The sequence below is a fragment of the Moschus berezovskii genome, chromosome 18 (assembly GCF_049115385.1).
Source record: "Moschus berezovskii isolate FMDL1 chromosome 18, NW_MosBer_1.0, whole genome shotgun sequence".
Classification (NCBI taxonomy): domain Eukaryota; kingdom Metazoa; phylum Chordata; class Mammalia; order Artiodactyla; family Moschidae; genus Moschus; species Moschus berezovskii.
This window is the reverse complement of record NC_142477.1, coordinates 67,433,114-67,460,796: the sequence shown is the minus strand read 5'-3', so window position 1 is coordinate 67,460,796 and position 27,683 is coordinate 67,433,114. Positions and strand designations below refer to the sequence as shown.

The window sequence follows — 27,683 nt, the reverse complement described above, 5'->3', positions numbered from 1 at the left end:
GGGTGTAAATTGACACAGCTACTTTGGAGAAGTATGGCAATATCAATGCTACTTGAAAATACACAACTGTGTAACTGTGACCTCACAATTACAATTCTAAATATGTACAACTCCTGCATATACATATAAACATATATATTTTTTTACAACTGTGAAAAAATTTAAATAACCTAAATGTCCACGTGACAGAATTCTAAAGATGGCCCTCTCAAGATTCCTGTCCTGATTATTCAAGCATTCAATCTAGGAACTGCTATGAAGGGAATTTTAAGACTTATAATTAAGCCTTTGGTGAGCTGACATTAGTTTATCAGGTGAGTCCTTAAAAAAAGAATTTTCTCTACTGGCAGATGAGGAAGCCACAGGTTTGACACTGTTGCTGGTTTGCAGATGGAGAGTGACACGCAACAAGGCAAGTGAACTGCCTTCAACTAGCAAGGATAGGAGGCATGTGCATTAAAACGACATGAGCCGTAATTAATTAGGAAGCAGATTCTACCTGAGAGCCTCAAATCAGAGCGCAAAATCCAATGGACATCCTGATATTGGTTTATGCGAAAGAAAAAAAATCACAGCTGATCGATGAGAGGTATCTGACCTATAGGGCTGGGAGCTAATAAATTCGTGTTACTTTAAATTGTTACGTTTATGGTAACTTTTATGTAGCTAAAGAAAAATAACATGGTCTGTAAATAGAGCATGTGTAAGACAGGAGATCCAACCAGTCCATTCTAAAGGAGATCAGTCCTGGGTGTTCATTGGAAGGACTGATGCTGAAGCTGAAACTCCAATACTTTGGCCACCGCATGCGACGAGTTGACTCACTGGAAAGGACTCTGATGCTGGGAAAGGTTGGGGGCGGGAGGAGAAGGGGACGACGGAGAATGAGATGGCTGGATGGCATCACTGACTCAATGGATATGAGTTTGAGTGTACTCCGGAAGTTGGTGATGGACAGGGAGGCCTGGCGTGCTGTGATTCATGGGATTGCGGAGAGTCGGACACGACTGAACTGAACTGAAGATATGATACGATAAGATGTGATATATGCTATAAATTATATGTCAGCTAAAACAGAAACTAGATTTACAGGTATTAACATAGAAGAAACTTAAAAGTTCTGAGTAAAAATAAAAATGCTCTATGAGAGTTACAGTCTACTTACCACTCATAAAATTTTGAGACCAAAACCAATTTTCTATTTTTAAATACTACCCCCTTTATTATAAATTTGTAATGCTATATGGGCCAGATCATTAAAATAACTGATAATTATTTTTATTAAGGATTCCTTAATGCATTTTCAATTCTACATTTCAGAGAATTAAACTTATTTTATTACTACTGCACTCTAATCAGAAAATCAGAATTAAGTTTGTTTTAAAATACATTTAATAAAAATAAACCAGTTTTACATATTTTACATGTGTAGAATATTTACAAATATCTTTTAAAGCATTTATGTTTACTATTGTGCCTTTTTCACTGTTTCCTTCAGTAGTAGAATATTGTCCAGTTTTCTCTGTAACTAAAAAATTAGCTTCTTGGGTAATCCTCCTGGGGGGAAAAATAAGGTTATTTAATTTTATAGTAATTCTATAAAATTACATTTAATTTTAAAGTAATTCTAACCAGTCATTGCATTCCAACTGTATTTTTACTTGCTTGGATTTTCCAATAACATTTGCTAAACATTAAGCATAGAGTGTATTGTTAGGAATTTATGAAAAAAATAGGGTACACATGGATAGTTCTCATAACTCTGAGGTGTACTAAAAAGTGCCCATGTCCTAAAAAAAAGCATGATGTTAAGTACGCATGATGTTACATATTCTCAAAAGGAAGCAAATATAGGTAAAATATCACATTCTACTTTATAAAATTTAAATTGATAACAAGTAAACAGCTCACAGTCTACATTTCTTAGCTGCCCAGTCACTAGCTATACATTAGCTATCTGGAGTTTTCGGAATTCATTTCACTTAAGAAAATGAGAGTTTTACCTTGTTCCAAGGGCTCTGTTCTCTTCCGTTTTGTTGCCATGGCTGGATTGGACTGCTCCTTTAGAGCCTCTGCTGGACAGTTTGGTCTTGGCAGCTGACATCCAGGTGTTGGCCCTGGCCGATTACTGAAATACTTAGTTTTCAACGCCTTTCCAAAGAAAAGAGACCAGAGATAGTGAGCTTTTACGTGAATATCTGAACTGTGTTGTAAGGAGCATTAAATATACTAAGCAAATATACCCTCTCTCAAACAAACGAATATCTGGATATGTAAGTTACTACAAATATCTAGCAGCCTAAGACTGATTGCTAATTCCATTACTGTATTACTATAAGAATGGAATTTTTCTACAATAGCCTATACAAAATATGAAAAATCCTTAATAAGATATTGTAAAATTCATCTCTCTACACATTATAGGCTCTATAGCTGAAAACAGAGAAACTTGCTTAAAAACAACTTCCAAGTTTATCTGTCACAACATTTGTGTGTGTTCAAATTCCAAATCATATGAATTCTTAAAAATAAAGCTTTTAAAAAGTTGCACTGGGTTGGAAACAACAGATTAAAGTCCAACAATCCACTAGAAATTAACTGAATTCTTACTTGAAAGGACTTGTCCAAGTTTATTTTTATTTACCACTAGTCCAATGTTCTATAATATTATATTTTGACTTAGGTCCAAAATTCCAATAAAAATAATTTGAAGTGACAAAGTTGTCAAGTTCATACTTTTATTTGCATCATAGTACTGTTCAATAGCCACAATAATTTAATAAGGTATTTCCTTTTGGATAATTCTCTTAGGAACAAAAGAAGTTGTATAAACTTTTCAAGCAACTCTCCCTACTCACCGACATATTATTTGCAGTAATAATTTAGATAGAGAATTCTTACTTCAGAAGAGTTGAACTTTTAAGCTAATTTTGAGCTACACAGGGTATCTCATTCAACTTTTATGTTTTTAAAATGTTTATTTATTTGGCTGTGCCAGGTCTCTATTGCAACATGCGGGGTCTTTAGTTGTGGCATGTGGGATCTATATCCCTCATCAGGGATCGAACTTGGGCTCCCTGCATTGGGAACACAGGGTCTCAGCCACCAGACCATCAAGGAAGTCCCTCATTCCAACTTCTAAATATCCACAGGCCAAAACCCATTAAAAAATTAATTCTAAAAAAAAAAACCCATTCTATCAAAATACAACCCAAAGAAGTTTTCACAACTAATATTTTTCTACAAAATTTGAGCTTTACTATTAATGAAAACAACGTTCTTGACAATCTGACCTGGTCTCAAGGTTCTTATGACAGAGATAAGATGTATACATACATGGATGAAAAGGTAAAAATGAGTTACTTGTTTGAAATTAGAAGAGTGATTCCAATGGTAAAATACCTAGTATATATGTATTAATGTGGCATGTACCACTATCAAGTGAAGGTTTATACAAGTAAATACATTAAACAAAGATCTGGTAGTCTATAATAAGCCTATGTGAAAAAAAATCCACTTCTTACCCCTGATATTTTGCGCATTTATGTTTCGTCAGATATGAAGATGTGCGACATTTCAGTCTCTTCCTTTATGAAGCCAAATCACTGTAATATGTTGCATTCTGGCACTGCAATTCCCTGCCCCAACTTTAAGCACCCGTGACCACCCATCTATCTATGTGTGCTTGCTTTTAAAATAAAGAAAAAAAAAACTTTCAAGTCCATAGATCTTATACTTTTATGTTGGGAAACATTTCTCTCCTTTTATAAGAGCAGATATTCTTGGTAGTCCACATTTTTCTCGAGTTTGAGTCTTACTTCCCTTCAGTAACTGTCAGTTTCAGTGTCTTTCTATTCAGAGTATCTTTCAATCTCTTGTAAGTAACACAGTTGTATCAGACTATACCATTTTCTACTCATTATCTCTGACTGTGACAATGACCAGAATGCATTATCTGGACTGCATTTCATGAGGGAAAACACAAAACACTTTTGGCATTGGTTTTGGCACAAGATTTAAGTTATTTAAGAGTTTAACTGAAATATTCCAGTGTCTTAACAAACACAAAACATCATATTTTTTTTTTCTTCTCTAATTTACTTTCAAATAGATGACCCAATTATGAAACAGAATCATCTTTATACTCTTCTGCACTTGTATGGGCATATAGTGCTTATAGCTTAGGGAAAAAAATAAAATGCTATTTCTTAAAACAAACACATCTTTTCAGTATTTAAAGAATGTTAGAAAATCTTAAGAAATTCAAAAAATACACTAACATACCTGTGTGGCTGTAATTCGAGTACATGGATTAAATAAGAATAAGCCTTGTATAAGATCTAGCAAGTCATCTCCTGCTGCAATGAAGATATGCTGTAATGGGATTCCAGGAAAACTCTTAAATGTCACGAAATCTGGAAGACTACACATGTCCTGTAAAAATATTTTTATAATTCAAACTTAAGTAAAGGATTGAAAGGCATATAGATCTCTAATGAGTAAATAAACTGTCATACCGATGCTATGATGAGCTATCCTAGCACGAGTGAGCAGACAAGGTTACAGGAAGATAAACACAAGGCAACTTTAGTTCTCCGTATTAGCAAAGAACACTGCACACTGAAATGAAAAACAACGCCCTTTAGAAACTCTCAAAAACGATGAAAAGCTTTGGTGAAAACCTAACAAAACGTGTGCAGGACTCGTATACTGAAAGCTATACCACACTGATGAAATAAATCAAAGCTCTAAATAAACGGTGAGCCCTACGATGCTTGTGGATTGGAAGATTCAGCACTGTAAGGATGTCTGACAATTCTCAAGTTGGTAAACAGGTTTAATGCAATTCTTACCAAAATTCTGGCAAGATTATTGGATAGGCTATTCTAAAATTTATATGTGGAAAGGCTAAGGAACTAAAATAGTTAAAACAACTTGGAAAAAGACTTAATATATAGATAATTTATTAAGACTACGGTACTGGTAGAGGGAGAGGTATCATAAACAACAACCTCCACTCCTGCCATAAAGACACTTTTAGTCTCACATCTCATGTAAAAAGTAACTCCAAAAGGATCACAGAGTTAAATGTGAAACTATAAAACTTTTAGGAAGAAGAAAATCATCAGGAATATCTTTGTATTAGGCAAAGAGTTCTTTGACTTGCCATCAAAAGTTATTCATAAAAAGAAAAACTGATAAGATAGACTTGATCAAAATTAAAAACTTTTATGCTGGGAAGACTCTGTGAAGAGGATGAAAAGACAAACTACAGAGTAACAGAAAACTTGCAAACCACATATACAATCAGAGGATGAATACTTTATATAAGTGTTCAATACTCAGTCAAAGTACAAACAATCCAATTAAAAAACAAGACGAGACATTTCATTAAAGCTATATAGACACCAAATAAGTACATGAAAATAAGTCATCAGGGAAGAGAAACTTCACGGAACATCAGGGAAGTGTCATAATGAGCTATCACTACACATCTCTCACAATGCTTAAAAAAGTAACACCACCAAACATTAGTGAGGATGCAGAGAAAACAGGTTACTTCTACATTGCCGGTGAGAATAAAAAATAGTACAGGCCCCTCTGGAAAGCAGTTTTGCAGTTTCTGGGCTTCCCTGGTGGCTCAAAAGGTAAAGAATCTGCCTTCAATACAGGAGACCTGTGTTTGATCTCTGGGTTGGGAAGATCCCCGAGAGAAGGAAATGGCAACCAACTCCAATACTCTTGCCTGGAGAATTCCATGGACAGAGGAGCCTGGCAGGTTACAGTCCACAGGACTGCAAAGAGACAAGACTAAGCGACTTTCACTTTCTCTTTGGCAGTTTCTGGCTAAATATGCAACTATCACAACTAACAACTGCACTCCTGGTCATTTGTCCCAGAGAAATAAAGATGTATGCTTACCTAAAAGCCTGTACATGATTGTTTTTTTCCCTTTGCCCATGTAGCTTGTGGGATCTAAGTTCCCTAGGGATGGAAACTGGGCCCTTGGCAAGAGGAATAGAATTCTAACAACCGGACCGCCTTTGGACATGAAAGTGAAAGTCACTCAGTCATGTCCCACTCTTTGCAACCCCAAGGACTATACAGTCCATGGAATTCTCCAGGCCAGAATACTGGAGTTGGTAGCCATTCCCTTCTCCAGGGGATGTTCCCAACCCAGGTGTCACGCATTGCAGGCAGATTCTTTACCAGCTAAGCCACATGGGAAGGGAAGCCAGAGAATACTGGAGCGAATAGCCTATCTCTTCTCCAGCGGATCGTCCCTACCCAGGAATTGAACAGGGGTCTCCAGCATTGCAGGCGGATTCTTTACTATCAGGGAAGCCATGATGGCCTGTTATTTGTAATAGCCCCAAACTGAAAACAACGCAGATGTCCTTCAATGAGTCAACAGTCAGACAAACTGTGATACACTCATACCTCTCAGCAATATAGGGAAAGGAATGTACTATTGACAACTTGGATGAATCTCCAGAGAATTATACTGAAAAAGCTTACAAATTATATTCCAAAAGCTTACATTTTATATGATTCCACTTATAACATTCTTGAAATGACAGTTATACAAACAGAAATCGTATCAGTGACTGCCAGGGGTTAAGGAATGGGTGCGAGTGGAAGGAAAGTGGGTGTGATGGTAAAAGGGCTGTTTGTGGTGATGTCCTGTATACTAACTGTACTCATGTCAGCACTCTGGCTGTGATATTAGCCTAATGTTGCAGAAGCTGAGTAAAGGAAGTAAGGGATATCTCTGTATTATTTCCTTCTGCATGTAAATCAAAAAGAATTTTTAAAAACCCAAGGAAAACATCATAAGCAACTACTATTTAGAAAATCGTGTCAAATGAGAAGTACTAGATAAATACTATGAATATGGCTCTGGAGTCAGAAAGACTCAAACTGGAGTTCTAGCTGCCACTAGGTAGCTTCAGGTAAGCTACTTAGCCTCACGCCCCCTCAGGTGTCTCACCTATAAAGTGTGAATAACAGCACCTACCTTAATAGGATTGTTGGGAGAATTAAATATAATTTATGAAACCCTATCATTAACGGCATATAGTAAGTTCAATAAATGAATGCTGTTAGAGCATGTTTTACAATTAGAACATATAGCTAACCTTCAGTTAGAAAGTTGAGGAAATAATAACACAAAAGAAACTCCTTAATTTCAGTTTCAGATAATTTCATTACAGTTTTAACCAGAAGGTAAAGAGGTTGATTAAAATCTCTTTTCTAGGATTTATTTTTTCCCCAGGAGTTGAAACTATAACAGAAAGGAAAATCAAAAGGTCTACAATTATAATGAACAAGTGAGAATTTCACTGAACCGTAATATATAAAATTAGCAACTTATACTGTAATAAATTTTATCACAGGTTTAGTAATTTGAGATAATGTAATCAGTTAAAAATAAATAATGAGTTCCCTGGTGGCCTGGGATTCCAGGCTTTCCTGGAGGACCAACTTCAATCCCTGGTTGGGGAATAATGAAAAACAAAACCAAAAATAAACCTTCATTGTGTTAGTGAAAATGCAATAAATAAATCCATCAAGATGCTGATAAACATGAAACAGCCACAAAATGAAATATTATATAACTTAAAAAGGAAAATGTGAACAATATTAAGAGCAAGTTGGTTGCAAAAAAATTACATGGTGTGATCACATTTTTGTTAAAGAACGAAAGAAAAAGCAAGTCATATGTATTTACGTATTTATGTATGTGTGTGTGTGTGTGTGTGTGTGTGTGTCCTCACAGCAAGGCTTTACAGCAAAATAATAAGGATTAACGATGGGGTAGAAATTACTGGGATGGGTGAGGGCTACATGCATATAGGAGGCTGGATGGTATGTCACAATTTTAACTTTTACTTTGTAAAATTTTGCAGAGGGTAATTATTACTAGTAAATGAAGACAATCAACACATTTGTTTAAGTAATACTCATGTTACAGCACTATACCCCACTCTAAATTTTAGAGAACACGTGTGAGAGCTCACAGGCCACTGCTCTTCAGTTGGCGTGCCCAAAGTCTCAAAGATTCTTGTTAGCTGATCCAGGTCTGAATCTCCTGGCAAAAAAGGAACCTAAAACAAAGTAAGAAGCAGGTATTTCAAGATGATCTGTGATAGCTGTTACACAATCAATACAATAAATAAGAAACATTAAACAATAACAAAAACTTAGTCTAAGGGTGGGACTTCCCCAGTGATCCCAGATAGACATTTATCCTAACCCTTTTAGTTACTTTAGAGATAGTACCATATTACAATCCAATAATTTTATCACGGTCGAATTTCAGAACACAGAAAGAACAATAATAAACTTTATTGTCCTAAATGGTGTTAATAAACAGGCTGTACTTGGTGGAGGTTTTATCTACTGGCTTGTTTGTTGGTTTCTTGTTTCAAGGATGGTAATTACCTCTGGGAATTACCTCCGAGAAGATAATGTTTACACAAATTATAAGAACAAATACCTGTAATAATACGGAAGAGTGTACATCAACTCAAGACTTACCCTTAGAAGCAACTCTGCTAATATACAGCCCACAGCCCACATGTCCACACCTACGCCATACATTCTAGCTCCGAACAGTAGCTCAGGGGCCCGATACCACCTGGAGAACAAAAATAAATATTATCATTTTAGAGTGGAATTAGTAAAGTTATTTCTTAGAGAAAACTCCCCAGAAAAACATCACGCACTGATGAAATGCACTTTTATGGATATATTAACTCAAGAAAAATTGGCTATAAAACCAAAAGATCCTTCCTGCTGCCAGGAAATTCACCCTCAGTCCATTCATCTCACTTTTAGACAATTAACATGTTCTTTCTCCCAAAACCCTAAACACCATCCTACTTCTTAGCTGATAATCTAATTCCTACTTCACTAAAATAATGCAAGTAATGAAAAAAAATTTCTACAGACTCACCATCAGTCATCTGCACACTCACAACCCACCTTCCCATCCATAACTACATAATTAGCCTTCAGTGTTTTTAAAGTCAGTCCCTCAACCTGGGCACCGGATACAACACTCTCGCCTGTTTCCAAGAATATTGCTCCTGCCATTCTCTTTTTCCTATAACAGTCAGCTTTTTGTTCTTTACTAGATTTATTACTATTAATGTTAAACATTATAAATATTATTATTTAAATAGCCTTAAAAAATAAACTAAAAAACAAAGAAACAAACAACAGAAACTTCTCTGGACCCTGCTTCCCCTAACACCTCTCCTTCTCTGGCTGTATAGTTCTTACTGTCTCCATCTCCTCTTCTCTTAACTCCGTCAGTCAGGTTTTCACCCCACTACTCCACCAAAACTGCTCTTGTCTAGGTTATCAAGATGTCCCTATCACTGATCTAAATTGTTAATTCTCAGTCCTCATTTTAATTCGACCTATTAGTAGTATCTGATTTCAAAGTAGAGAAAGTCAGAAATTGGTAGATGAAAAGCAGTGAAACGCAATGCTCATGTATGTGAGTCCTTGTTTTGCTGAGTTCCCAGAGTTCCTGAACGATGGGCTTAATTTTTCCAGAAATTACCTGAACAACTACTTACATCCCTTACTTTATACTCAAGGATCAGGTGACTGACACTCAATGATATCTATTTGGAATAAGGTGACAAAGTAATTTAAAAGGATTGTCTCAGATTCTTAAGAGTCAGGGAAGTTAACAAATGCCATCTGGACAAGAATTATAAAATCTACTGTCCCTATCTATATAATGTGATTTTTAGTTTTTATTTTCTATTTATACTTTTTATGTATAAACAGAAAATATAAGCAATGAATAGTATGAAAAATCGAAGTAAAAGCACTGCTTTGTTTAGGGAATTTTCATTCACATTGAATGATATAAAATGTGGAATCAGGACTGACCAATAAAATAAACACAGCTCCCCCAAATCAGGTGGTTATGTAAAAGAACAGCCACTACAGTTCCAACCTACCTAACCAAACTGTGTAAGAAGTATAAATTAGTCCCCTAAATTACTAGGTAAATCTCTGGGGACTGAATTAATTCAACTCCGTTTGAAAGAAGGGCTGTATGTTTTTTCACTGTTTAATAAGACACCAACAACTCCTGAACTCAGCCAAAATTCAAAGAAGCCACATTAGGCTCATTTGTGATTAATATCCTACACAATACAAGCTTTAGTTAATTAAGGAATCCTTACCTGGTTACAACCTGATGTGTATAAGCTCTACTGGGGCTCCCAAATGATTTGGCAAGGCCAAAATCGGCCAGTTTTAGAACTCCATTTTCATCTAGCAACAAGTTGTTTGGTTTTAGGTCCTATATAATGGAGATTTTAAACCAACAAATAAGCGGGGTGAAGGAGAGCATCATAGTAATACACTTAGTTAAATTTAAACTTAGCAGAAACAGGGTAACACTCCAAATTTAACCACTACCAAAATTTTTTTCGTTGACGTAAAATCCTAAAAATCAAAATAAATTAGCCATACTTCTTAGTGAGGCCTTGGGTCAAGGTACTTCCTTTCACTGAACTTCAATTTACCTACTTCACAGGCTTGCTGTGAGGATTAAATTTAATATTTCCTGTGAAAAGCCTAGTGTAATGATTGGTTCCTGTTAAGTATTCAAAAAACATCTATTAATTTAATAACAATATATACAGGGAACTCCCTGGTGGTCCAGTGGTTAGGACTCTGTGTGTCACTGTTGAGGGCCCCGGTTCGATCTCTGGTTGGGGAACTAAGATCCCACAAGCCGTGAGGCCCAAAACAATAAACACCACAATATATGAACTTCAGTAAATAAAGACACTATGTGTTTATAAAGGATGAAGAATATAGTCTTCACAATCTATGCTAAAAAAATATTAGCCGTAACCTAAAAGGAATTCCAAGCTTAAGTATGAGGATTACCATTATATATTTTTACCTAATTTATCTACTAATAAATAGCATGCCTAATTAATTGATGCCTTTGAACTGTGGTGCTGGAGAAGACTCTTGAGAGTCCCTTGGACTGCAAGGAGATCCAACCAATCCATTCTAAAGGAGATCAATCCTGGGTGTTCATTGGAAGGACTTATGCTGAAGGTGAAACTGCAATACTTTGGCCACCTCATGCGACGAGTTGACTCACTGGAAGAGAGTCTGATGCTAGGAGGGATCGGGGGTAGGAGGAGATGGGGACGACAGAGAATGAGATGGCTGTATGGCATCACCGACTCGATGGCCATGAGTTTGAGTGAACTCTGGGAGTTGGTGATGGACAGGGAGGCTTGGCGTGCTGTGGTTCATGGGGTTGTGGAGAGTCAGACACAACTGAGTGACTGAACTGAACTGAAAGCTGAAACTCCAATACTTTGGCTACCTCATGCGAAGAGCTGACTCAGTGGAAAAGACTCTGATGCTGGGAGGGATTGGGGGCAGGAGAAGGGGACGACAGAGAATGAGATGTTTGGATGGCATCACCGACTCGATGGACATGAGTTTGAGTGAACTCTGGGAGTTGGTGACAGGGAGGCCTGGCGTGCTGTGATTCATGGGGTCCCAATGAGTCAGACACGACTGAGCGACTGAACTGAACTGAAGAACATCTACTGATGTAAATCATCAGCCTTGATCTAGTAGCTGAATGTTCCTAACAATGACTCAGCCATTTCAGAAATTTTACTTCATTACTTCCCAGAGTTTTAGAACTACCAGAAATACTTTTCCAGAAGTATTTTTGCATCGTATAATTTAATCCAGACTCCCACTGTTGTTTTCTATTACAACAGTATAGTACAAAGAACACTGAACTTCAAGCCAAAATATCTAGGTTCTAATACTCTTGTCAATCACTATAGCTATTGACCTAAAAAAAAATATGTAACTTTTGGGTCAGCAACTTAACTCTTTAGGCCTCTTGCATTTCTAAATTCCACCTAGTAACACAGAGTTCTCACAGCGCCACCTGGTTTAACTGAAGGGAGCGCAGAGAGGAAGAAGGGTGGATAAAACGGTCCAGTTCTACTTTAGTAATTTACATACTCAGGCCTTTTGTGTAATAAACTGGCTACAGAAAGTCTGACTACAACATAAAGACGCAATCATACTTGGTTAAAAACCTTACCCTATGCAGAATCCAATGCTGATGTAAATATTCTAATCCTTGAAGAGTCATCAACATATAGGCTTTGATGTGTGAAGGTGTTAGCACAAGACTGTTATCCTTTATTATAACCTGTAAAGTAGGAAGACGGTATACAGGTATGCTTTTATCATTCCAAATAAACTCTACTGTATCAAATCATTTATAGACACAAGATGGATTTATTCATAAAGGAGATTCTCAAGAGAGGCTGCCTAACTCTCCTTAGGAAGCACTGTCAGAACTTCCGGTTATGTGGTTAGGGAAAGGATCTTTAGTTTAGAAGGAAAGCAGTACTTTGTCTCCTACTGCTTTGTTTTTAGGCATCCATGTAGCAAACATCTGCTGTTTTCACTTGATCCCGGATGTACAGCCCCTCCTGATAACAGCATTCAACATTCCTTTCGGAAACCACTTGTTCCCAGCTTAGTCCACGTGGTCATACACTGTGCACTACCTGTGGCCTCCAAAGGCAGCAGACACATGATCCAGGCATGCTCAGTCACCAAACTACAGCCTGCTTTCCAGACCAGCTCAGGGATGGAAATGTGAGCCAAGCCAAGCCAAATACTTGTGCTAGAATCAAAAGCAACAAAATACTTTCTCTCCTCAGGTATTATTAAACTCTAAGGATAGAAGCCTACAAGCACCTGAGCCACTATGTTGAGAAATTCTACCCATGATCGAGGCAACAGAGAACAAGTGAAAAATTGTGTTCTGCTAGCATTATCTGTGAACTATGATTCAAGTCAGTTTATTCCCAGACTTTTAATTATATGAGCTCAAAATGCAATTTTCTTTTTTCAAATAGGTGACAGACACTTTTAATCTCAGTTTTTAACACATCAGTTGTGTAACCACTATCGCAACCAAAAATAGTTTTACAATTCCCCCTAAACTCCCCCAGGCCTCTCTTGACTCAATCTTCCCCTCGATTCCTAACCCCAGCAACCAAAGATCTGATTTCTGTTCCTTTAGTTTTTCCTTTTCCAAAAAAACATACATAGGATTATAAAGCATCAGTAGCTTTTGAGTCTGGCTTCTTTCCTTTAGTATAATGTATCTGAGGGTCACCTATACTACTGCATATGTTAATAGTTTGTTTCTTTTTATTCTCAAATAGTATTCCATTTATAAATGTACCAGTTTGCTTATACATTCACTTGATGAAAGATATCTGGGTTGTTTTCAGTTTGGGTAATTATGAAGAAAGCTAAACAACTGTGTGGACATGTTTTTGTTTCTCTTGGATAAATAAATACGTAGACATATTTCTAGATCACACCCTAAGGGTATATTTAACTGTGTAAGAAAGTGCCAGACTGTTTTTTCCAAAGTTGCTGTATCACTTTGCATTCTCATCGGCAGGGTATAAGAATTCCACTTGTTTCACATCTCCAGACTGTCCACTGTTGAGATTCAATTAGTATTAATGAAAAGCCTAAAATCTTATTCTTCTCAAAAAGAAACTTGGTTTTCAAAAGGACAGTCTGTGATAATATCACAAGGAAGTTCCAAACCCTCCAAAGCCAAACACTTATTTTTCTAAAAAAGTAATGTCAATAAGGTATCGGGAACTTGGCAGACATAAATGCTATCGAAATTCAAATCTTGTATGTAACACTGTATGGCTAAATGATTCAGAAGATCTTTGACTTAAGACTACATCTAGATTTCAACAAAATTTAAGCATTCTTTTAACTACCTTCTTCAAAGGTAGAAAATAAACATTTAGATTCTCTTTCGATAAACAGGAAAATAAATTCCTCCAGAAATCTTAGTCTTACCTCTAGATCAGTTTCCATAAAATCAAAGACAAGGCTAATGTTAGATTTATGTCCAAAAGCATCAAGGAGCTACAAAGCAAAATTAAAAAAAAATCAACATGTGATACTCTTATTAAATACTTGACAATATTACACCTAAGTTTTTAATCTTTAAAAACTTAAGCATTTGGACTGTAAAGTTTAAATAATTTTATTAAATTTAATATTTATCCATTTTTGGCTAGGAATTAGTACTTTGAAACACAAGATATTAAGCCTTACTATTAAAAAAAAAATTACCAATACTTAACCTCTCCCTCCAAATTTTAGGAATTATAATTAAGTAACGAATTAATGAGAAACTCACTGAAGTCTATATAATCTAGAAAAATTCCCAACCATGGTACTTAGGAGAAGGCAATGGCAAGCTACTCCAGTACTCTTGCCTAGAAAATCCCATGGATGGAGGAGCCTGGTAGGCTGCAGTCCGAGGGGTCGCTAAGGATCGGACACGACTGAGCAACTTCACTTTCACTTTTCACTTTCACACATTGGAGAAGGAAATGGCAACCCACTCCAGTGTCCTTACCTGGAGAATCCCAGGGACGGGGGAGCCTGGTGGGCTTCCGTCTATGGGGTCACACAGAGTCGGACACGACTGAAGTGACTTAGAAGCAGCAGCATGGTACTTAAGAAAATCCAACAAATAGCAGCAGTAGCTATTATTCACTGAATGTGTTCCCTACGCCAGGCACTATCACAGGTAAGCAGGCCTATAGCCCACCAGGCTGCTCTGTCCATGGGATTCTCCAGGCAAGAACACTGGAGTGGGCCGCCATTGCTTGTATTCAGTGAGCTAGTCTCATAACAACCCTATGAGGCAGAGACTATGAGGGAGAGTTCAAGGGAACCTGCTCAAGGTCTCACACATGCCAGAGCTCTGTAGACTTCAAAATTTCGGATAAAATCAGCCTGTATGCCCACATTTATTTCATCAGCTGTATAGTTTTTAAAACACTGCCTATAAGAACAATTAGGATAAAAAATACATTTCAGCCTTTTTTTAAGGCTCACCTAGGACAACTCATCTTGCTGAGCCTTTAATCAACATCCACCACATTCGGAAAGGCAGGGTCCCAAATCCCAGAAACAACTAAGATCATACTCACACCAATTATATTTGGATGACTTAGCTCCTGTAATAATTTTATCTCTCTTAAGGCTGTTCTATTTATACCTAGAGAAAAAGGCAAAGAAAAAAGTGAAAAAGAATTCTGAAATCTCAAACCTTCTTATAAACGTTATTTTTTGGGAAAGGTCAGTCTCTGATGAAATAGCAATGAATATTCCTCAGGAGAAAAAAATAACAATTTTTATTGCTTTGTTTTTAAAACAGTTTAGGACAAACTATGATAAATGATGAAAACAGTATTTACTTCATCTATAGAATGTGAGATCTGAAGACTCCTGAAATAATATGTACACAAGTATGTACCCTATAGGTGAGAAGTTAATAGCTTCTCTTCTCTTGCCTTATGAATATTAGAGGCAGATTCTTTAAGCTAACAGAAAACTAGTGATTAGATACTATCTTTCCCAATGCAAAGGACAAAACCCAACATTTTAAAGTAAGATCTGATGGGATTTCCCTGGTGGTCCATGCACCTAATGCAGGGGGGCCTAGGTTAGACCCCTGGTCAGGACACTAGATCCCACATGTTTAGAGTTTGCTTCTCACAACTAAAATGTCCTGCATGCCACAACGAAGATCAAAGATCCGGCACACTGCAACTAAGACCCAGTGTAGCCAAATAAATAAATACTAAAAAAAAAAAAGATGTGGTACTAATATTAGAGAGATGATGGATCCTTTACACAGAAACTATTTCTTGATGACTCAATAGGACTTAGCACTCAAACAGAGCTTTAGCAGAAGGGATACAAAAATCTCCCTGATCCCTATACATTTATTCTATAGTGAGCTTTGTATACTTCCATGAACCCTGAATTTTCAAAGTAACCAGAAGCTCAGAAGAAAACACAGTGGCTTGAAAACAACTAAGGCAGTAATGAAGACATCTAGACAAGTCACTAAAAACCTTGCTGTCTTCCATCTACTTAGGTGATCTGAATATCCTCTGAAGACCCAAATGGTGAAAGTACAAATATCCTATTTCTATCCTGAGTCTATCGCTACTCTTCTGGGACCTGCAATAACTCTACCCAGCACCACTGTTAACTGTAATTAATACTTTGTTCTTTTCTGCAGTGAGAAGAACCACCTTTTCTGTTCTGTCAGATTACATGAAATAAGTTACTTACCATCTTTAGCTTCTGATCTATGTCCAAGTTTGATCTGGTAGACAAAAAATCAAACACAATAAAAGTGTGTTAAACTATTTAGACAAATGGGTAATACATAAACACTTCAAATGCAAAAATACATAACTACTTATATGTAGCTAGTATTAGCAGGCAAGGAGGGAGCAGGAATCATGAATCAGAAAGGTAAAATTAACAATATAAGAAAGGATCAAGTACCTATCATTCCTTTCCCCTTAAGTTTTGAATTATATAACTTCGTAAGATTAAATGTGGAATAGGTAATTAAATGCATACAGGTTAATAAAAGAAGCACTTCAAGCTAAACTACTTGGAAGGAAATATGTTACACATAAAATAACATGCTTAATACACCCAATAATATGCTCCCAGGGACCACAGAAGAAAAATTATAGATTGTGACAGACACAGAACTTAGGGAGATAATCTAGGTGGGTGGTGGTGGTTTAGTCTCTAAGTCAGTATCTGACTCTTGCAACCCCATGAACTGTAGCCCACCAAACTCCTCTGTCCATGGAATCTTCCAGGCCAGAATACTGGAGTGGGTTGCCATTTCCTTCTCCAGGGGATCTTCCCAACCCAGGGATTGAACCCAGGTCTCCTGCACTGCAGGCAGATTCTTTACTGACTGAGCCACCAGGGAAGCCCAATAAACAAAACAAGCACTTCAAGTTAGACTATGTGGGAGGAAATATGTAACACATAAAATAACATGCTTAATATGCCCAATAATATGCTCCCAGGGACCACATTTTCCAAGAAGGAAAATTACAGATTGTGATGGATACAGAAAATGGTTAAACTTTTGCTACTGTGTACAAGCACACTGAACTGCATTAACAGGTTCAGTCTCACACAAACCCAACTACTAGGTTAAAGAACAAGAGCTTACTGCTTTATGCAATGACAATGTAGTCAAGAACACACAAAAAAATCCTACTCCAGAAAATCAGCTATTTTACCTTTAAAAATATCCTCCACCTATATACTACAAACAACTTTTAGCTTAAAGTTAGGCTATTTAATTTATTTTGGGCTTCCCTGGTGTCTCAGACAGTAAAGAATCTGCCTAGAATGCAGGAGACCCAGGTTCAATTCCTGGGTCAGGAAGATCCCCTGGAGAAGGGAATGGCAATCCACTGCAGTATTCTTGCCTGGTGAATTCCATGGACAGAGGAGCCTGGGAGGTCCTGGTACAGTCCACGAGGTCGCAAAGAGTTGGACACAACTGAGCGACTAACACTTCCACAGGCTATTTATTACAGCACCAAAAAATGTAAGGCATGTAGAAATTAAAGCCAACAAGAGATGTATGAAGCTTTCCAAGAACATTATAAAACACTCTTAAAACATGCTCAAGAAATGTGATCAAAATAAACACAGACAGCATGTTCATGGATAGAAAGATTCACTATCATAAATACGTCAGTTCTCTTTAATGAACCTAGATGTAAAGTACAACAGCATTTTTCACGGACACTGACAAATGGATTCTAAACTTTATACAGAAAAGTAAGGAGCTAAGACGCTTACTCCTTGGAAGGAAAGTTATGACCAACCTAGATAGTATATTAAAAGCAGAGACATTACTTTGCCAACCAAGGTCCGTCTAGTCAAGGCTGTGGTTTTTCCCGTGGTCATGTATGGATGTGAGAGTTGGACTGTGAAGAAAGCTGATCGCCAAAGAATTGATGCTTTTGAACTGTGGTGCTGGAGAAGACTCTTGAGAGTCCCTTGGACTGCAAGGAGATCCAACCAGTCCATTCTAAAGGAGATCAATCCTGGGTGTTCATTGGAAGGACTGATGCTAAAGCTGAAACTCCAATACTTTGGCCACCTCATGCGAAGAGTTGACTCACTGGAAAAGACTCTGATGCTGGGAGGGATTGGGGGCGGGAGGAGAAGGGGACGACCGAGAATGATATGGCTGGATGGCATCACTGACTCGATGGACATGAGTTTGAGTGAACTCCGGAAGCTGGTGATGGACAGGGAGGCCTGGCGTACTGTGATTCATGGGGTCCCAAAGAGTCAGACACGACTGAGCAACTGAACTGAAGAACAGATAACTGAAAACATTTCCTAAACACAATAAAAAACAGACTTGTTTCATGAAGCCATCTACATCATCACTCATATTCAATAATTACCAATATTTTGCCATATTTACTCCATCCATCCTCTCTTTTTTGTTGGCTACAACATACATTTTTTTTATGTTGGAGCTGGACTTCGTATTATTTCACCCCTGTATATTTCAACAGGCATTTCTAAGACGTGGACATTTTCTTATATACCCATAATGCCACTCTCCTTCCTAATAAAATTAATAATAATGCCATACAGCATGTAATAACTAGTTCATATTCAAATTCTCCTGATTTGCTTCAAATTTCTCAATTGGCTCATAGAGTAAGCCAAGATAATTTCAAAGAAGAGTAGTTGGGCTTCCCTGGAAGCCCAGCGGTTGAGAATCCGCCTGCTGCAGGGGACAGGAGTTCAATCCCTGCTCTGGAAAGATTTGGCAACTAAGCCCGTGCACCACGACTGAGCCCACACACCCTGGAGACCAGGCTCTGCAACAAGAGACACTCCTGCAATGAGAAGCCCCCATACCACAACTATAGGAAGCCCTCGAGAATTTACAAGACAATAGTAATTATAGACCCTAGAGCAGTGCAGCAGGAATGGGGGGAAAAGAAAATCAACCAATAAAAGAATAGCATGCCCAGAAACAAATCCAAGTATAAACTGGAACTTGGCATTACAACTTACCAGGAAAAGGACGTACTAACAAAAACGTTGAGAGCTGGGGAAAAAATACTAGATTTTCACACTACACAACAAAGAAAATTTAACTCCAAATGGAATGTAGACCTAAATGTGAAAAGTGATACTTTAAAATTTTCAGATGAAAATATAGGAGAATTCTTTACAATCTGGAGGCAGGAAAGCACACAAAAAAGGGAACCAAAAAAGGGGAAAAATAGACAACTTTAACCAGACTAAAATTTTAAACACCTGTACCTCAAAAGATACTATAAATAAACAAAAAGCCCAAAGTCTGAGAGATGATGATTGAAGAAATTTTCACATACTAAAGTACAAAAAAGTCATTCTGGCTTATTTAACAAACTTTATGCTAAAACAGCCTGATTTGTGGTCTATGAAACACATACTATCTATTTGCTTTAAATATTGGAATAAAAGGGTCCACTTCCAAAAGTGAAAATCATTCAGTTGTGTCTGACTCTTCTCTGTCCATGGTATTCTCCAGGCAAGAATACTGGAGTAGATTGCCATTCACTTCTCCAGGGTATCTTCCCAACCCAGGGAATGAACCCGTCTACCACATAGCAGGCGGATTCTTAACCATCTGAGCTACAGTAAAGAATGCCTATTTTGAAGATAAGGATAAATACCTCCCTTTCAGGGACTTCAAAGGTAGTATTCCTTTGATAAGGTCCCCTTCCCAGGAGCCAAGGTCATACTGACTCACTATATACAGTGATCTGTCTTCTGTTGATTTTTTTTTTTAAACTTTGAAGGAATGTACCCCAGTCATGTTTGATGTTTTCTGCTCTGAAAATCGTACTTCTTCAGAACTCAGAGCTATCTGAGAGACTGTCTTCTGGGCTATAACCCTGAGATTGGTTCAAATAACACTCTTCTATTCTCATTATAGATTTACATTGACAATGGTATCTGTAGTGTGTATTTCTGACTAAGGTTCAGTATCCAAAATATATAAGAAATCCCACCAAGTCAACAGGAAAGGAAAAAAATGCAGCCAACCTAACAGAAAAAGTATAAAAAGCCAATAAACCTAGAAAAAGATGTTCAACCTCACTGGTAATCAGAGAAATATTAATTGAAAAAACATCCATATACCACTTTTGATCCATCTAATTGACATCTGTTTAAAGTCTGATGATACAAACGGAGAAAATGTGGTGGGAGGTTAAACTGATCCAACCATTCTGGAAAGCAGCTAGATAATATCTGGGGATGTCGATGTATATTCTCCTGCTGTTGTTCAGTCGCTCAGTCGTGTCCAACTCTTTGTAACCCCATGGACTGCAGCACGCCAGGCTTCCCTGTCCTTCACCATCTCCCAGAATTTGCTTAAACTAATAACCATTGAGTTGGTGATGCCATCCAACCATCTTGTTCTCTGTTATCCCATTCCTCTCCTGCCTTTGATCTTTCTCAGAATCAGGGTATTCTCTATGCAGCAACAACTGGCAATTAGTTTCCACTAAATGCTGACTGCAGCCATGAAATTAAAAGACGCTTACTCCTTGGAAGGAAAGTTATGACCAACCTAGACAGCATATTAAAAAGCAGAGACATTACTTTGCCAACAAAGGTCCGTCTAGTTAAGGCTATGGTTTTTCCAGTGGTCATGTATGGATGTGAGAGTTGGACTGTGAAGAAAGTTGAGTGCAGAAGAATCGATGCTTTTGAACTGTGGTGCTGGAGAAGGCTCTTGAGAGTCCCTTGGACTGCAAGGAGATCCAACCAGTCCATTCTAAAGGAGATCAATCCTGGGTGTTCATTGGAAGGACTGATGCTAAAGCTGAAACTCCGATATTTTGGCCACCTCATGAGACGAGTTGACTCACTGGAAAAGACTCTGATGCTGGGAGGGATTGGGGGCAGGAGGAGAAGGGGACGACAGAGAATGAGATGGCTGGATGGCATCACCGACTTGATGGACATGGAGGCCTGGCGTGCTGTAATTCATGGGGTCCCGAAGAGTCGGACATGACTGAGCGACTGAACTGAACTGAGAGATAAATTTTCTAGAGAAATGCACAAATGTATGTCTGCAGAAGGACTGTATTAGAGTAAAACATTAAAAAAAAAAAGCAGCTTAAATGTTTATCAACAAGGGTTTGTATAGACCAATTTTAGTGTAGTCATAGAATAGAATCTAATCATCAAAGAACATGAATAAACAGATGTAGGAGCTCAGCTGTGTCCGACTCTTTGTGACCCTATGGACTACAGACTACCATGCTCCTCCGTCCATGGGATTTTCCAGGCAAGAGTACTGGAGTGGGTTGCCATTCCCTTCTCCAGAGGATCTTCCTGACCCAGGGATCAAACCCAGGTCTCCCACATTGTAGGCAGACGCTTTACTGTCTGAGCCACCAGGGAAGCCAGTAAATGAGTGTCTGTAAAAACTGAGTGTTGGGAGGGGAGGGGAAGATCCAGAAGCATCACATCTCTAGGGTTTATAGTTTAAGTCTAGAAAACATCTGAACTAAGGAAGAGGGCCACTCAAGGTATGACAAGCATACTATCTAAAAAAATGGATGTAAATACCAGAGAAAACAATTTTGGAGTTGAAAGGCATTGCTCCAATGAGTGAAAACCAGGAGTAGAGGAGAGAGGCATGCTTGGCCTAGTAACTGACTTAAAAAAATTGCTTTGAGAATTAATTGTGTTTGGTAAAAGGAGAAATATTCCTGTTTTTTGAGGTACAGCTGACATACAATATTATGTTTCAGGTGTACAACACAGTGATTTAAAGGTTATATATTCCATTTATATAAAGGTTCAGTTCAGTTCAGTCGCTCAGTCGTATCCGACTCTCCGCGACCCCATGAATCACAGCACCCCTGGCCTCCCTGTCCATCACCAACTCCCGGAGTTCACTCAAACTCATGTCCATCGAGTCGGTGATGCCATCCAGCCATCTCATTCTCTGTCGTCCCCTTCTCCTCCCGCCCCCAACCTTTCCTAGCATCAGAGTCTTTTCCAGTGAGTCAACTCGTCGCATAAGGTGGCCAAAGTATTGGAGTTTCAGCTTTAGCATCAGTCCTTCCAGTGAACACCCAGGACTGATCTCCTTTAGAATGGACTGGTTGGATCTCCTTACAGTCCAAGGGACTCTCAAGAGTCTTCTCCAACACCACAGTTACATTCCATTAAACTACAAAGATGTACTATTTTAAATAAAAATCAAATGTAAAAGAATATTCCATAATGAGTCACTTTCAAGGGGTAGCAGCCTATCACTGAGAAATACAGTGCTAAGTCGCTTCAGTCATGTCCGACTCTTTGTGACCTTATGGACCAGAGCCCATCAGGCTCCTCTGTCCATAGAATTCTCCAGGCAATACTCAAGTGGGTTGCCAGGCCCTTCTCCAGGGAATCTTCCCAACTCAGGGATCGAACCCACGTCTCTTATGTCTTCTGCATTGGCAGGCAAGTTCTTTACCACTAGCATCACCTGGGAAGCCCATCACTGAGAAATAGGATGAATTCTAAATCCTAATTTACGATAAAAGCAAGCAAATAAGTAAACCAACTGGGATTTTCAGAAAAACCACAGAACTCAATATGCCACCAGTTTGCAGAGACCGTATCAGTTAGTCAAGCCAATACCTTTTTAAGAGTGTCTGCAAATATACTAGCCACAGTCCTAAATATAATTCGAGTGGTAGTAAGTAGAAAATAAACCCAAAGATAAAAGATTTTGATAAGTGCTCTGAAGATAACAAAGAAAGATGGAAAAGAACACTAGGGAAGAAGGCAGGTACACCTGTTTTAGCTAGAATGACCAGCAGAAGTCTGTGTGTACAGGAGACATCTGACTGAGATCTAAATGATAAGGAACCAGCCAGGCCAAGTTTTAGAGGAAAAATACACTAACTGGAAGCCAGAGAAAATGCAGTGAATCTGGGACTGGGATGAATTTAATATCTTCAAGGGACAGAAAAGTCAGTGTGGCTAGAATAAAGTGAACCAGGGGCAGAATCAGAAAAATAACTTAAAAAGGATTCGGAAAGTTAAGGGTTTTACAAGGGAGTAGCTATAAATAGCATTGGCTTAGAGAACACAAACTGAAAAAGGAGGTTAGACACATCAGAAAAAGTAAAAAAGGTAACAACAGCAGGAATAATTGTAGAAAGAATAGGGAGCAGGTGTTAAGAATCTGAGAGGGGCGTGCTTCAAAGGAGTTAGGGATTCTGAAGGAGAAACAGGTTCAAAGCAGCAACAGGAACAACAGGAAGGCGGCTACCTAAGCCACCAGCAGGCCCTGTGTGTGCTCAGTCACTCAGCCACGTCCGACTCTGCAACTCCTTGGAGCCACCAGGCTCCTCTATCCACGAGGTGGAAGAAGCCAGCCTCTCCTGAGAGGGTTACTGATTTCAGAAGTATGGGGAAAGGCAATCAGCCTGGACGCAGTACACCTGGATCTAAAGCCTGGCTCTATCAACTACTACCTGTGCCATCTTGATGAGTCACCTGATCTCCCTTAGCTTCAGGCACCTGAAGTATAAAACAGAGATACTTTACCTGCAGCACCCGGCTCTCATGAGGGTTAAATGAAAAAAACAACGGTGAGAGGGCTTGGCATATAGAAAGCCAAATATGAACTAAGTTTCTTGAATGAAATGCAAGTAAAAAAGATAGTTAAACCATTAAAAAAAAAAAAGCACCCCATCAATGTCATTAATGATGGCAAAAGACTTTAATGGTAAACATGTATTCAGAAAATACGGATATAGAGTGGATGCTGGTGAGGAAGAAATAGGGACCTGGAAAGAAGAGTAGTTCTGCGGACCCAACGAACGAGCAGTATTCGTCCCCTTTGCCAATGTTTGCGTTTATACAACAAACAAGATACAGCCTCTCTTCATCTCAATTTCAATGGATGGAAGAAAACGCTAGTTCAAGCCGAGTTCCACCGTGGAACACAAGACACTAAGATATTCTATTTTCTTTGAAAATGACATAAGTAACTCATCAGCAGAGCACGGTCAAGAGTAGTAACACGGCGAGTCACCGGCGCTCGCTCTCTCAGACACACACGCCTTCAAGAAGACACAAGGAAAAACAAACTGCAACTTACTTTCTTAATGGCGACAATTTGGTTGGTGTTCTTGTCTCTGGCCTTGTAAACCGTGGCAAACTAGACAGAAAAACAGGAGTAATGTTAAGCTTGTGAGAACTTCTTGGTTTGTGCTGTCCTTTTCCCTTTTTTTAGATCTGGGGAAGCAAGGAATCCAGGGTTCTCAGAGCAAATTCGCGGCAGCTGGCAACGTGGAGAGGTCGTCCACGGCCCGTTCCGGTCCACCGAGCGGAGAGGCCGCCCGGGACGCAGGTCCAGGGAGGACAGAGGGGCAGCCTCCCCCGAGAGGAACGCGAGCGCGGCCCGCGCGCCGGCTCTCCCGAGAAAACTGCGGACAGCGTGAGGCCGCCCGGCGCCCCCTGCGCGGGCCCTGCGAGCCCCGCCCGAGAGCCTCACCTGTCCCTCCCCGAGGAAGTCCAGTTTCTCGTAACGCTTCGCTCGCGACTTCACGTCCACAGCCATCCGTCGCGAGGGGCCCGTCTCCAGCTGAAAGGGGCGCACTGCCCAGACAGCAGGAATTTAAAGCCGCCTTAACGCCGCCACCGGCCACTTCCGCCCACGAGCGCCGGCGCGTCCCTCGCTCCGCCCCCGCTTCCGGGGTGGGCGGGGACGCTGCGAGCGGTTCCCGCCGAAGCCCTCCCCGCGGAGGCTGCGCCAGGCCGGGCGGCGCTCCCGGGCCTCCCGAAGGCGTGGTGGTCTCGGAGGTAGCCCGCGTGTCGCCCTGTTACCCTTTAACAGCTATTTTCTTCACTACTGAGGACGGATCAGCGCTCTGAGTTTAGGATTTAATAGGTGTGTGTGGATATGGAAGGCTTGGCCTTGCCTCTGATCTCTGGTTTTTGCTCAGTTCTATCCTGTCACCATGGTTACCATGGACGCCTAAGCCGACAATTTCAAGTTACTTAAGTGGAGTTGGATGGTATCACCGACTGGATGGATATGAGTTTGAGCAGGCTCCGGGAGTTGGTGATGGACAGGGAAGCCTGGCGTGCTGCAGTACATGTGGTCACACAGTCAGACGAGACTGAGTGACTGAACTGAACTGAAGCGAGTGCTAGTTCTTAAGGTCTGATCAAGACTCATTCTTAGTCCTTTATGAAGAAGCACATTCAGGCAAATTCCTAGTAAGCCGAACAATTTCGTGCTGTGGAACAGACTTCTGACCATCAATTTTTCACCCTGTAAGGTGGAAGGAACTAATAGATTTCATCGTAGGCGGTTGCGAGGATTAAATGATAACTTGCACAAAGTTTTAGGCATAGTGCTCAATGGTTAACTGTAATCAGTACCCGATTTTATTCGCTTTTCATACAAATCAACAAACACATTAATTCATATATTTAACGAATATATTTTGAGTGCTTACTGTATGCTGGGCTCTGTTGCAGACTCTCAGAAATCAGCAAGCTAAAAACAAAGATCCCTGCCTTCCAATGGGAGGAGCTAACAAAACAATTAAAATACGCTATAATACATAGTGGCCAGTGCTACTGAGATAGTAAAGCAAGGAAAGGGAATAGATAGTAGGGTTTCTGATTTTAAATAGAGTGTTACCAGAAAGATATTACTGAAAAGCCACTGCAGTTTTGAACAGATAAATGATATGTCTTGATGTTTTAAAAGTCTCCCTTTGTTGTGAGAGATTACACTATAAACTTAGAGGGGCAGGGAGAAGCAAGAAGGCCAATTAAAGAACTTTTGCAGTGATCCAGATGGTTGTAACGAGAGTTCCAGTTTAGCTTCTAGATAGATTTGCTGACATTTAATATGTTATGGAAAAGAAAAGGATAATTCTAAGGTTTTGAGCTGGAGCATTTAATGTTTTAAGAATTTAACATTCTTCAGTTCAGTTCAGTCGCTCAGTCGTGTCCAACTCTCTGCGACCCCATGAATCACAGCATGCCAGGCCTCCCTGTCCATCACCAACTCCCGGAGTTCACTCAAACTCATGTCCACAGAGTCGGTGATGCCATCCAGCCATCTCATTCTCGGTCATCCCCTTCTCCTCCCGCCCCCAACCTTTATCAGACCACCTTACCTGCCTCCTGAGAAATCTGTGTCCAGGTCACGAAGCAACAGTTAGAACTGGACATGGAAAAATGGACTGGTTCCAAACTGGGAAAGGAGTACGTCAAGGCTGTATATTGTCACCCTGCTTATTTAACTTATATGCAGAGTTCAGTTCAGTTCAGTTCAGTCGCTCAGTCGTGTCGAACTCTCCACGACCCCATGAATCACAGCACGCCAGGCCTCCCTGTCCATCACCAATTCCCGGAGTTCACTCAAACTCATGTCCACAGAGTCGGTGATGCCATCCAGCCATCTCATTCTCTGTCGTCCCCTTCTCCTCCCGCCCCCAACCTTTCCCAGCATCAGAGTCTTTTCCAGTGAGTCAACTCGTCGCATGAGGTGGCCAAAGTATTGCAGCTTCAGCTTTAGCATCAGTCCCTCCAATGAACATCCAGGATTGATCTCCTCTAGAATGGACTGGTTGGATCTCCTTGCAGTATAAGGGACTCTCAAGAGTCTTCTCCAACACCACAGTTCAAAAGCATCAATTCTTCGGCAATCAGCTTTCTTCACAGTCCAACTCTCACATCCATACATGACCACAGAAAAAACCATTGCCTTGACTAGATGGACCTTGGTTGGCAAAGTAATGTCTCTGCTTTTTAAAATACTATCAAGGTTGGTCATAACTTTCCTTCCAAGGAGCAAGCGTCTTTTAATTTCATGGCTGCAATCAGCATCTGCAGGGATTTTAGAGCCCAAAAAAATAAAGTCTGACACTGTTTCCACTGTTTCTCCATCTATTTCCCATGAAGTGATGGGACCAGATGCCATGATCTTTGTTTTCTGAATGTTGAGCTTCAAGCCAACCTTTTCACTCTCCTCTTTCACTTTCATCAAGAGGCTTTTGAGTTCCTCTTCACTTTCTGCCATAAGGGTAGTGTCATCTGCATATCTGAGGTTATTGATATTTCTCCCAGCAATCTTGATTCCAGCTTGTGCTTCTTCCAGCCCAGCGTTCCTCATGATGTACTCTGCATATAAGTTAAATAAGCAAGGTGACAATATACAACCTTGACGTACACCTTTTCCTATTTGGAACCAGTCTGTTGTTCCATGTCCAGTTCTAACTGTTAAATGCTGGACTGGATGAAGCACAAGCTGGAATCAAGATTGCCGGGAGAAATATCAATAACCTCAGATATGCAGATGACACCATCCTAAAAAAGCCTCTTGAAAGTGAAAGAGGAAAGTGAAAAAGCTGGCTTAAAACTCAGCATTCAAAAAACAAAGATGATGGCATCTGGTCCCATCACCTCATGGTGAATAGATGGTGAAACAATGGAAACAGTGACAGCTTTATTTTCTTCGGCTCTAAAATCCCTGCAGATGGTGACTGCAAGCACGAAATTAAAAGATGCTTGCTCCTTGGAAGAAAAGCTATGACCTACCTAGAGAGCATATTAAAAAGCAGAGACATTACTTTACCAACAAAGGTCCGTCTAGTCAAAGCTATGGTTCTACCAGTAGTCATGTATGGATGTGAGAGTTGGAC

The 27,683-nt window shown here is 39.5% G+C and overlaps 1 protein-coding gene across 2 annotated transcripts; it reads right to left on the bottom strand.

The window, feature by feature from the left end:
* Nucleotides 1-276: 276 nt before the first annotated feature.
* Nucleotides 277-24,691, bottom strand: CDK7 (cyclin dependent kinase 7). 2 transcript variants are annotated; one of them, XM_055421928.2, is made up of 12 exons: nt 24,515-24,691; nt 24,119-24,178; nt 16,231-16,264; nt 15,078-15,145; nt 13,930-13,998; nt 12,125-12,235; nt 10,212-10,330; nt 8,542-8,641; nt 8,022-8,108; nt 4,285-4,434; nt 2,004-2,151; nt 281-1,557 (listed from the first exon to the last, which is right to left on the bottom strand). In XM_055421928.2, the coding sequence occupies exons 1-12, from the start codon at nt 24,578-24,580 to the stop codon at nt 1,529-1,531; spliced, it is 1,041 nt and encodes a 346-aa protein (XP_055277903.1). In that variant the 5' UTR covers nt 24,581-24,691; the 3' UTR covers nt 281-1,528. The 2 variants fall into 2 exon arrangements, with proteins under 2 accessions (XP_088683866.1, XP_055277903.1); XM_088827740.1 differs by lacking the exons at nt 16,231-16,264; nt 24,119-24,178; nt 24,515-24,691 and having other exon boundaries at nt 277-1,557; nt 15,080-15,145.
* Nucleotides 24,692-27,683: the final 2,992 nt, after the last annotated feature.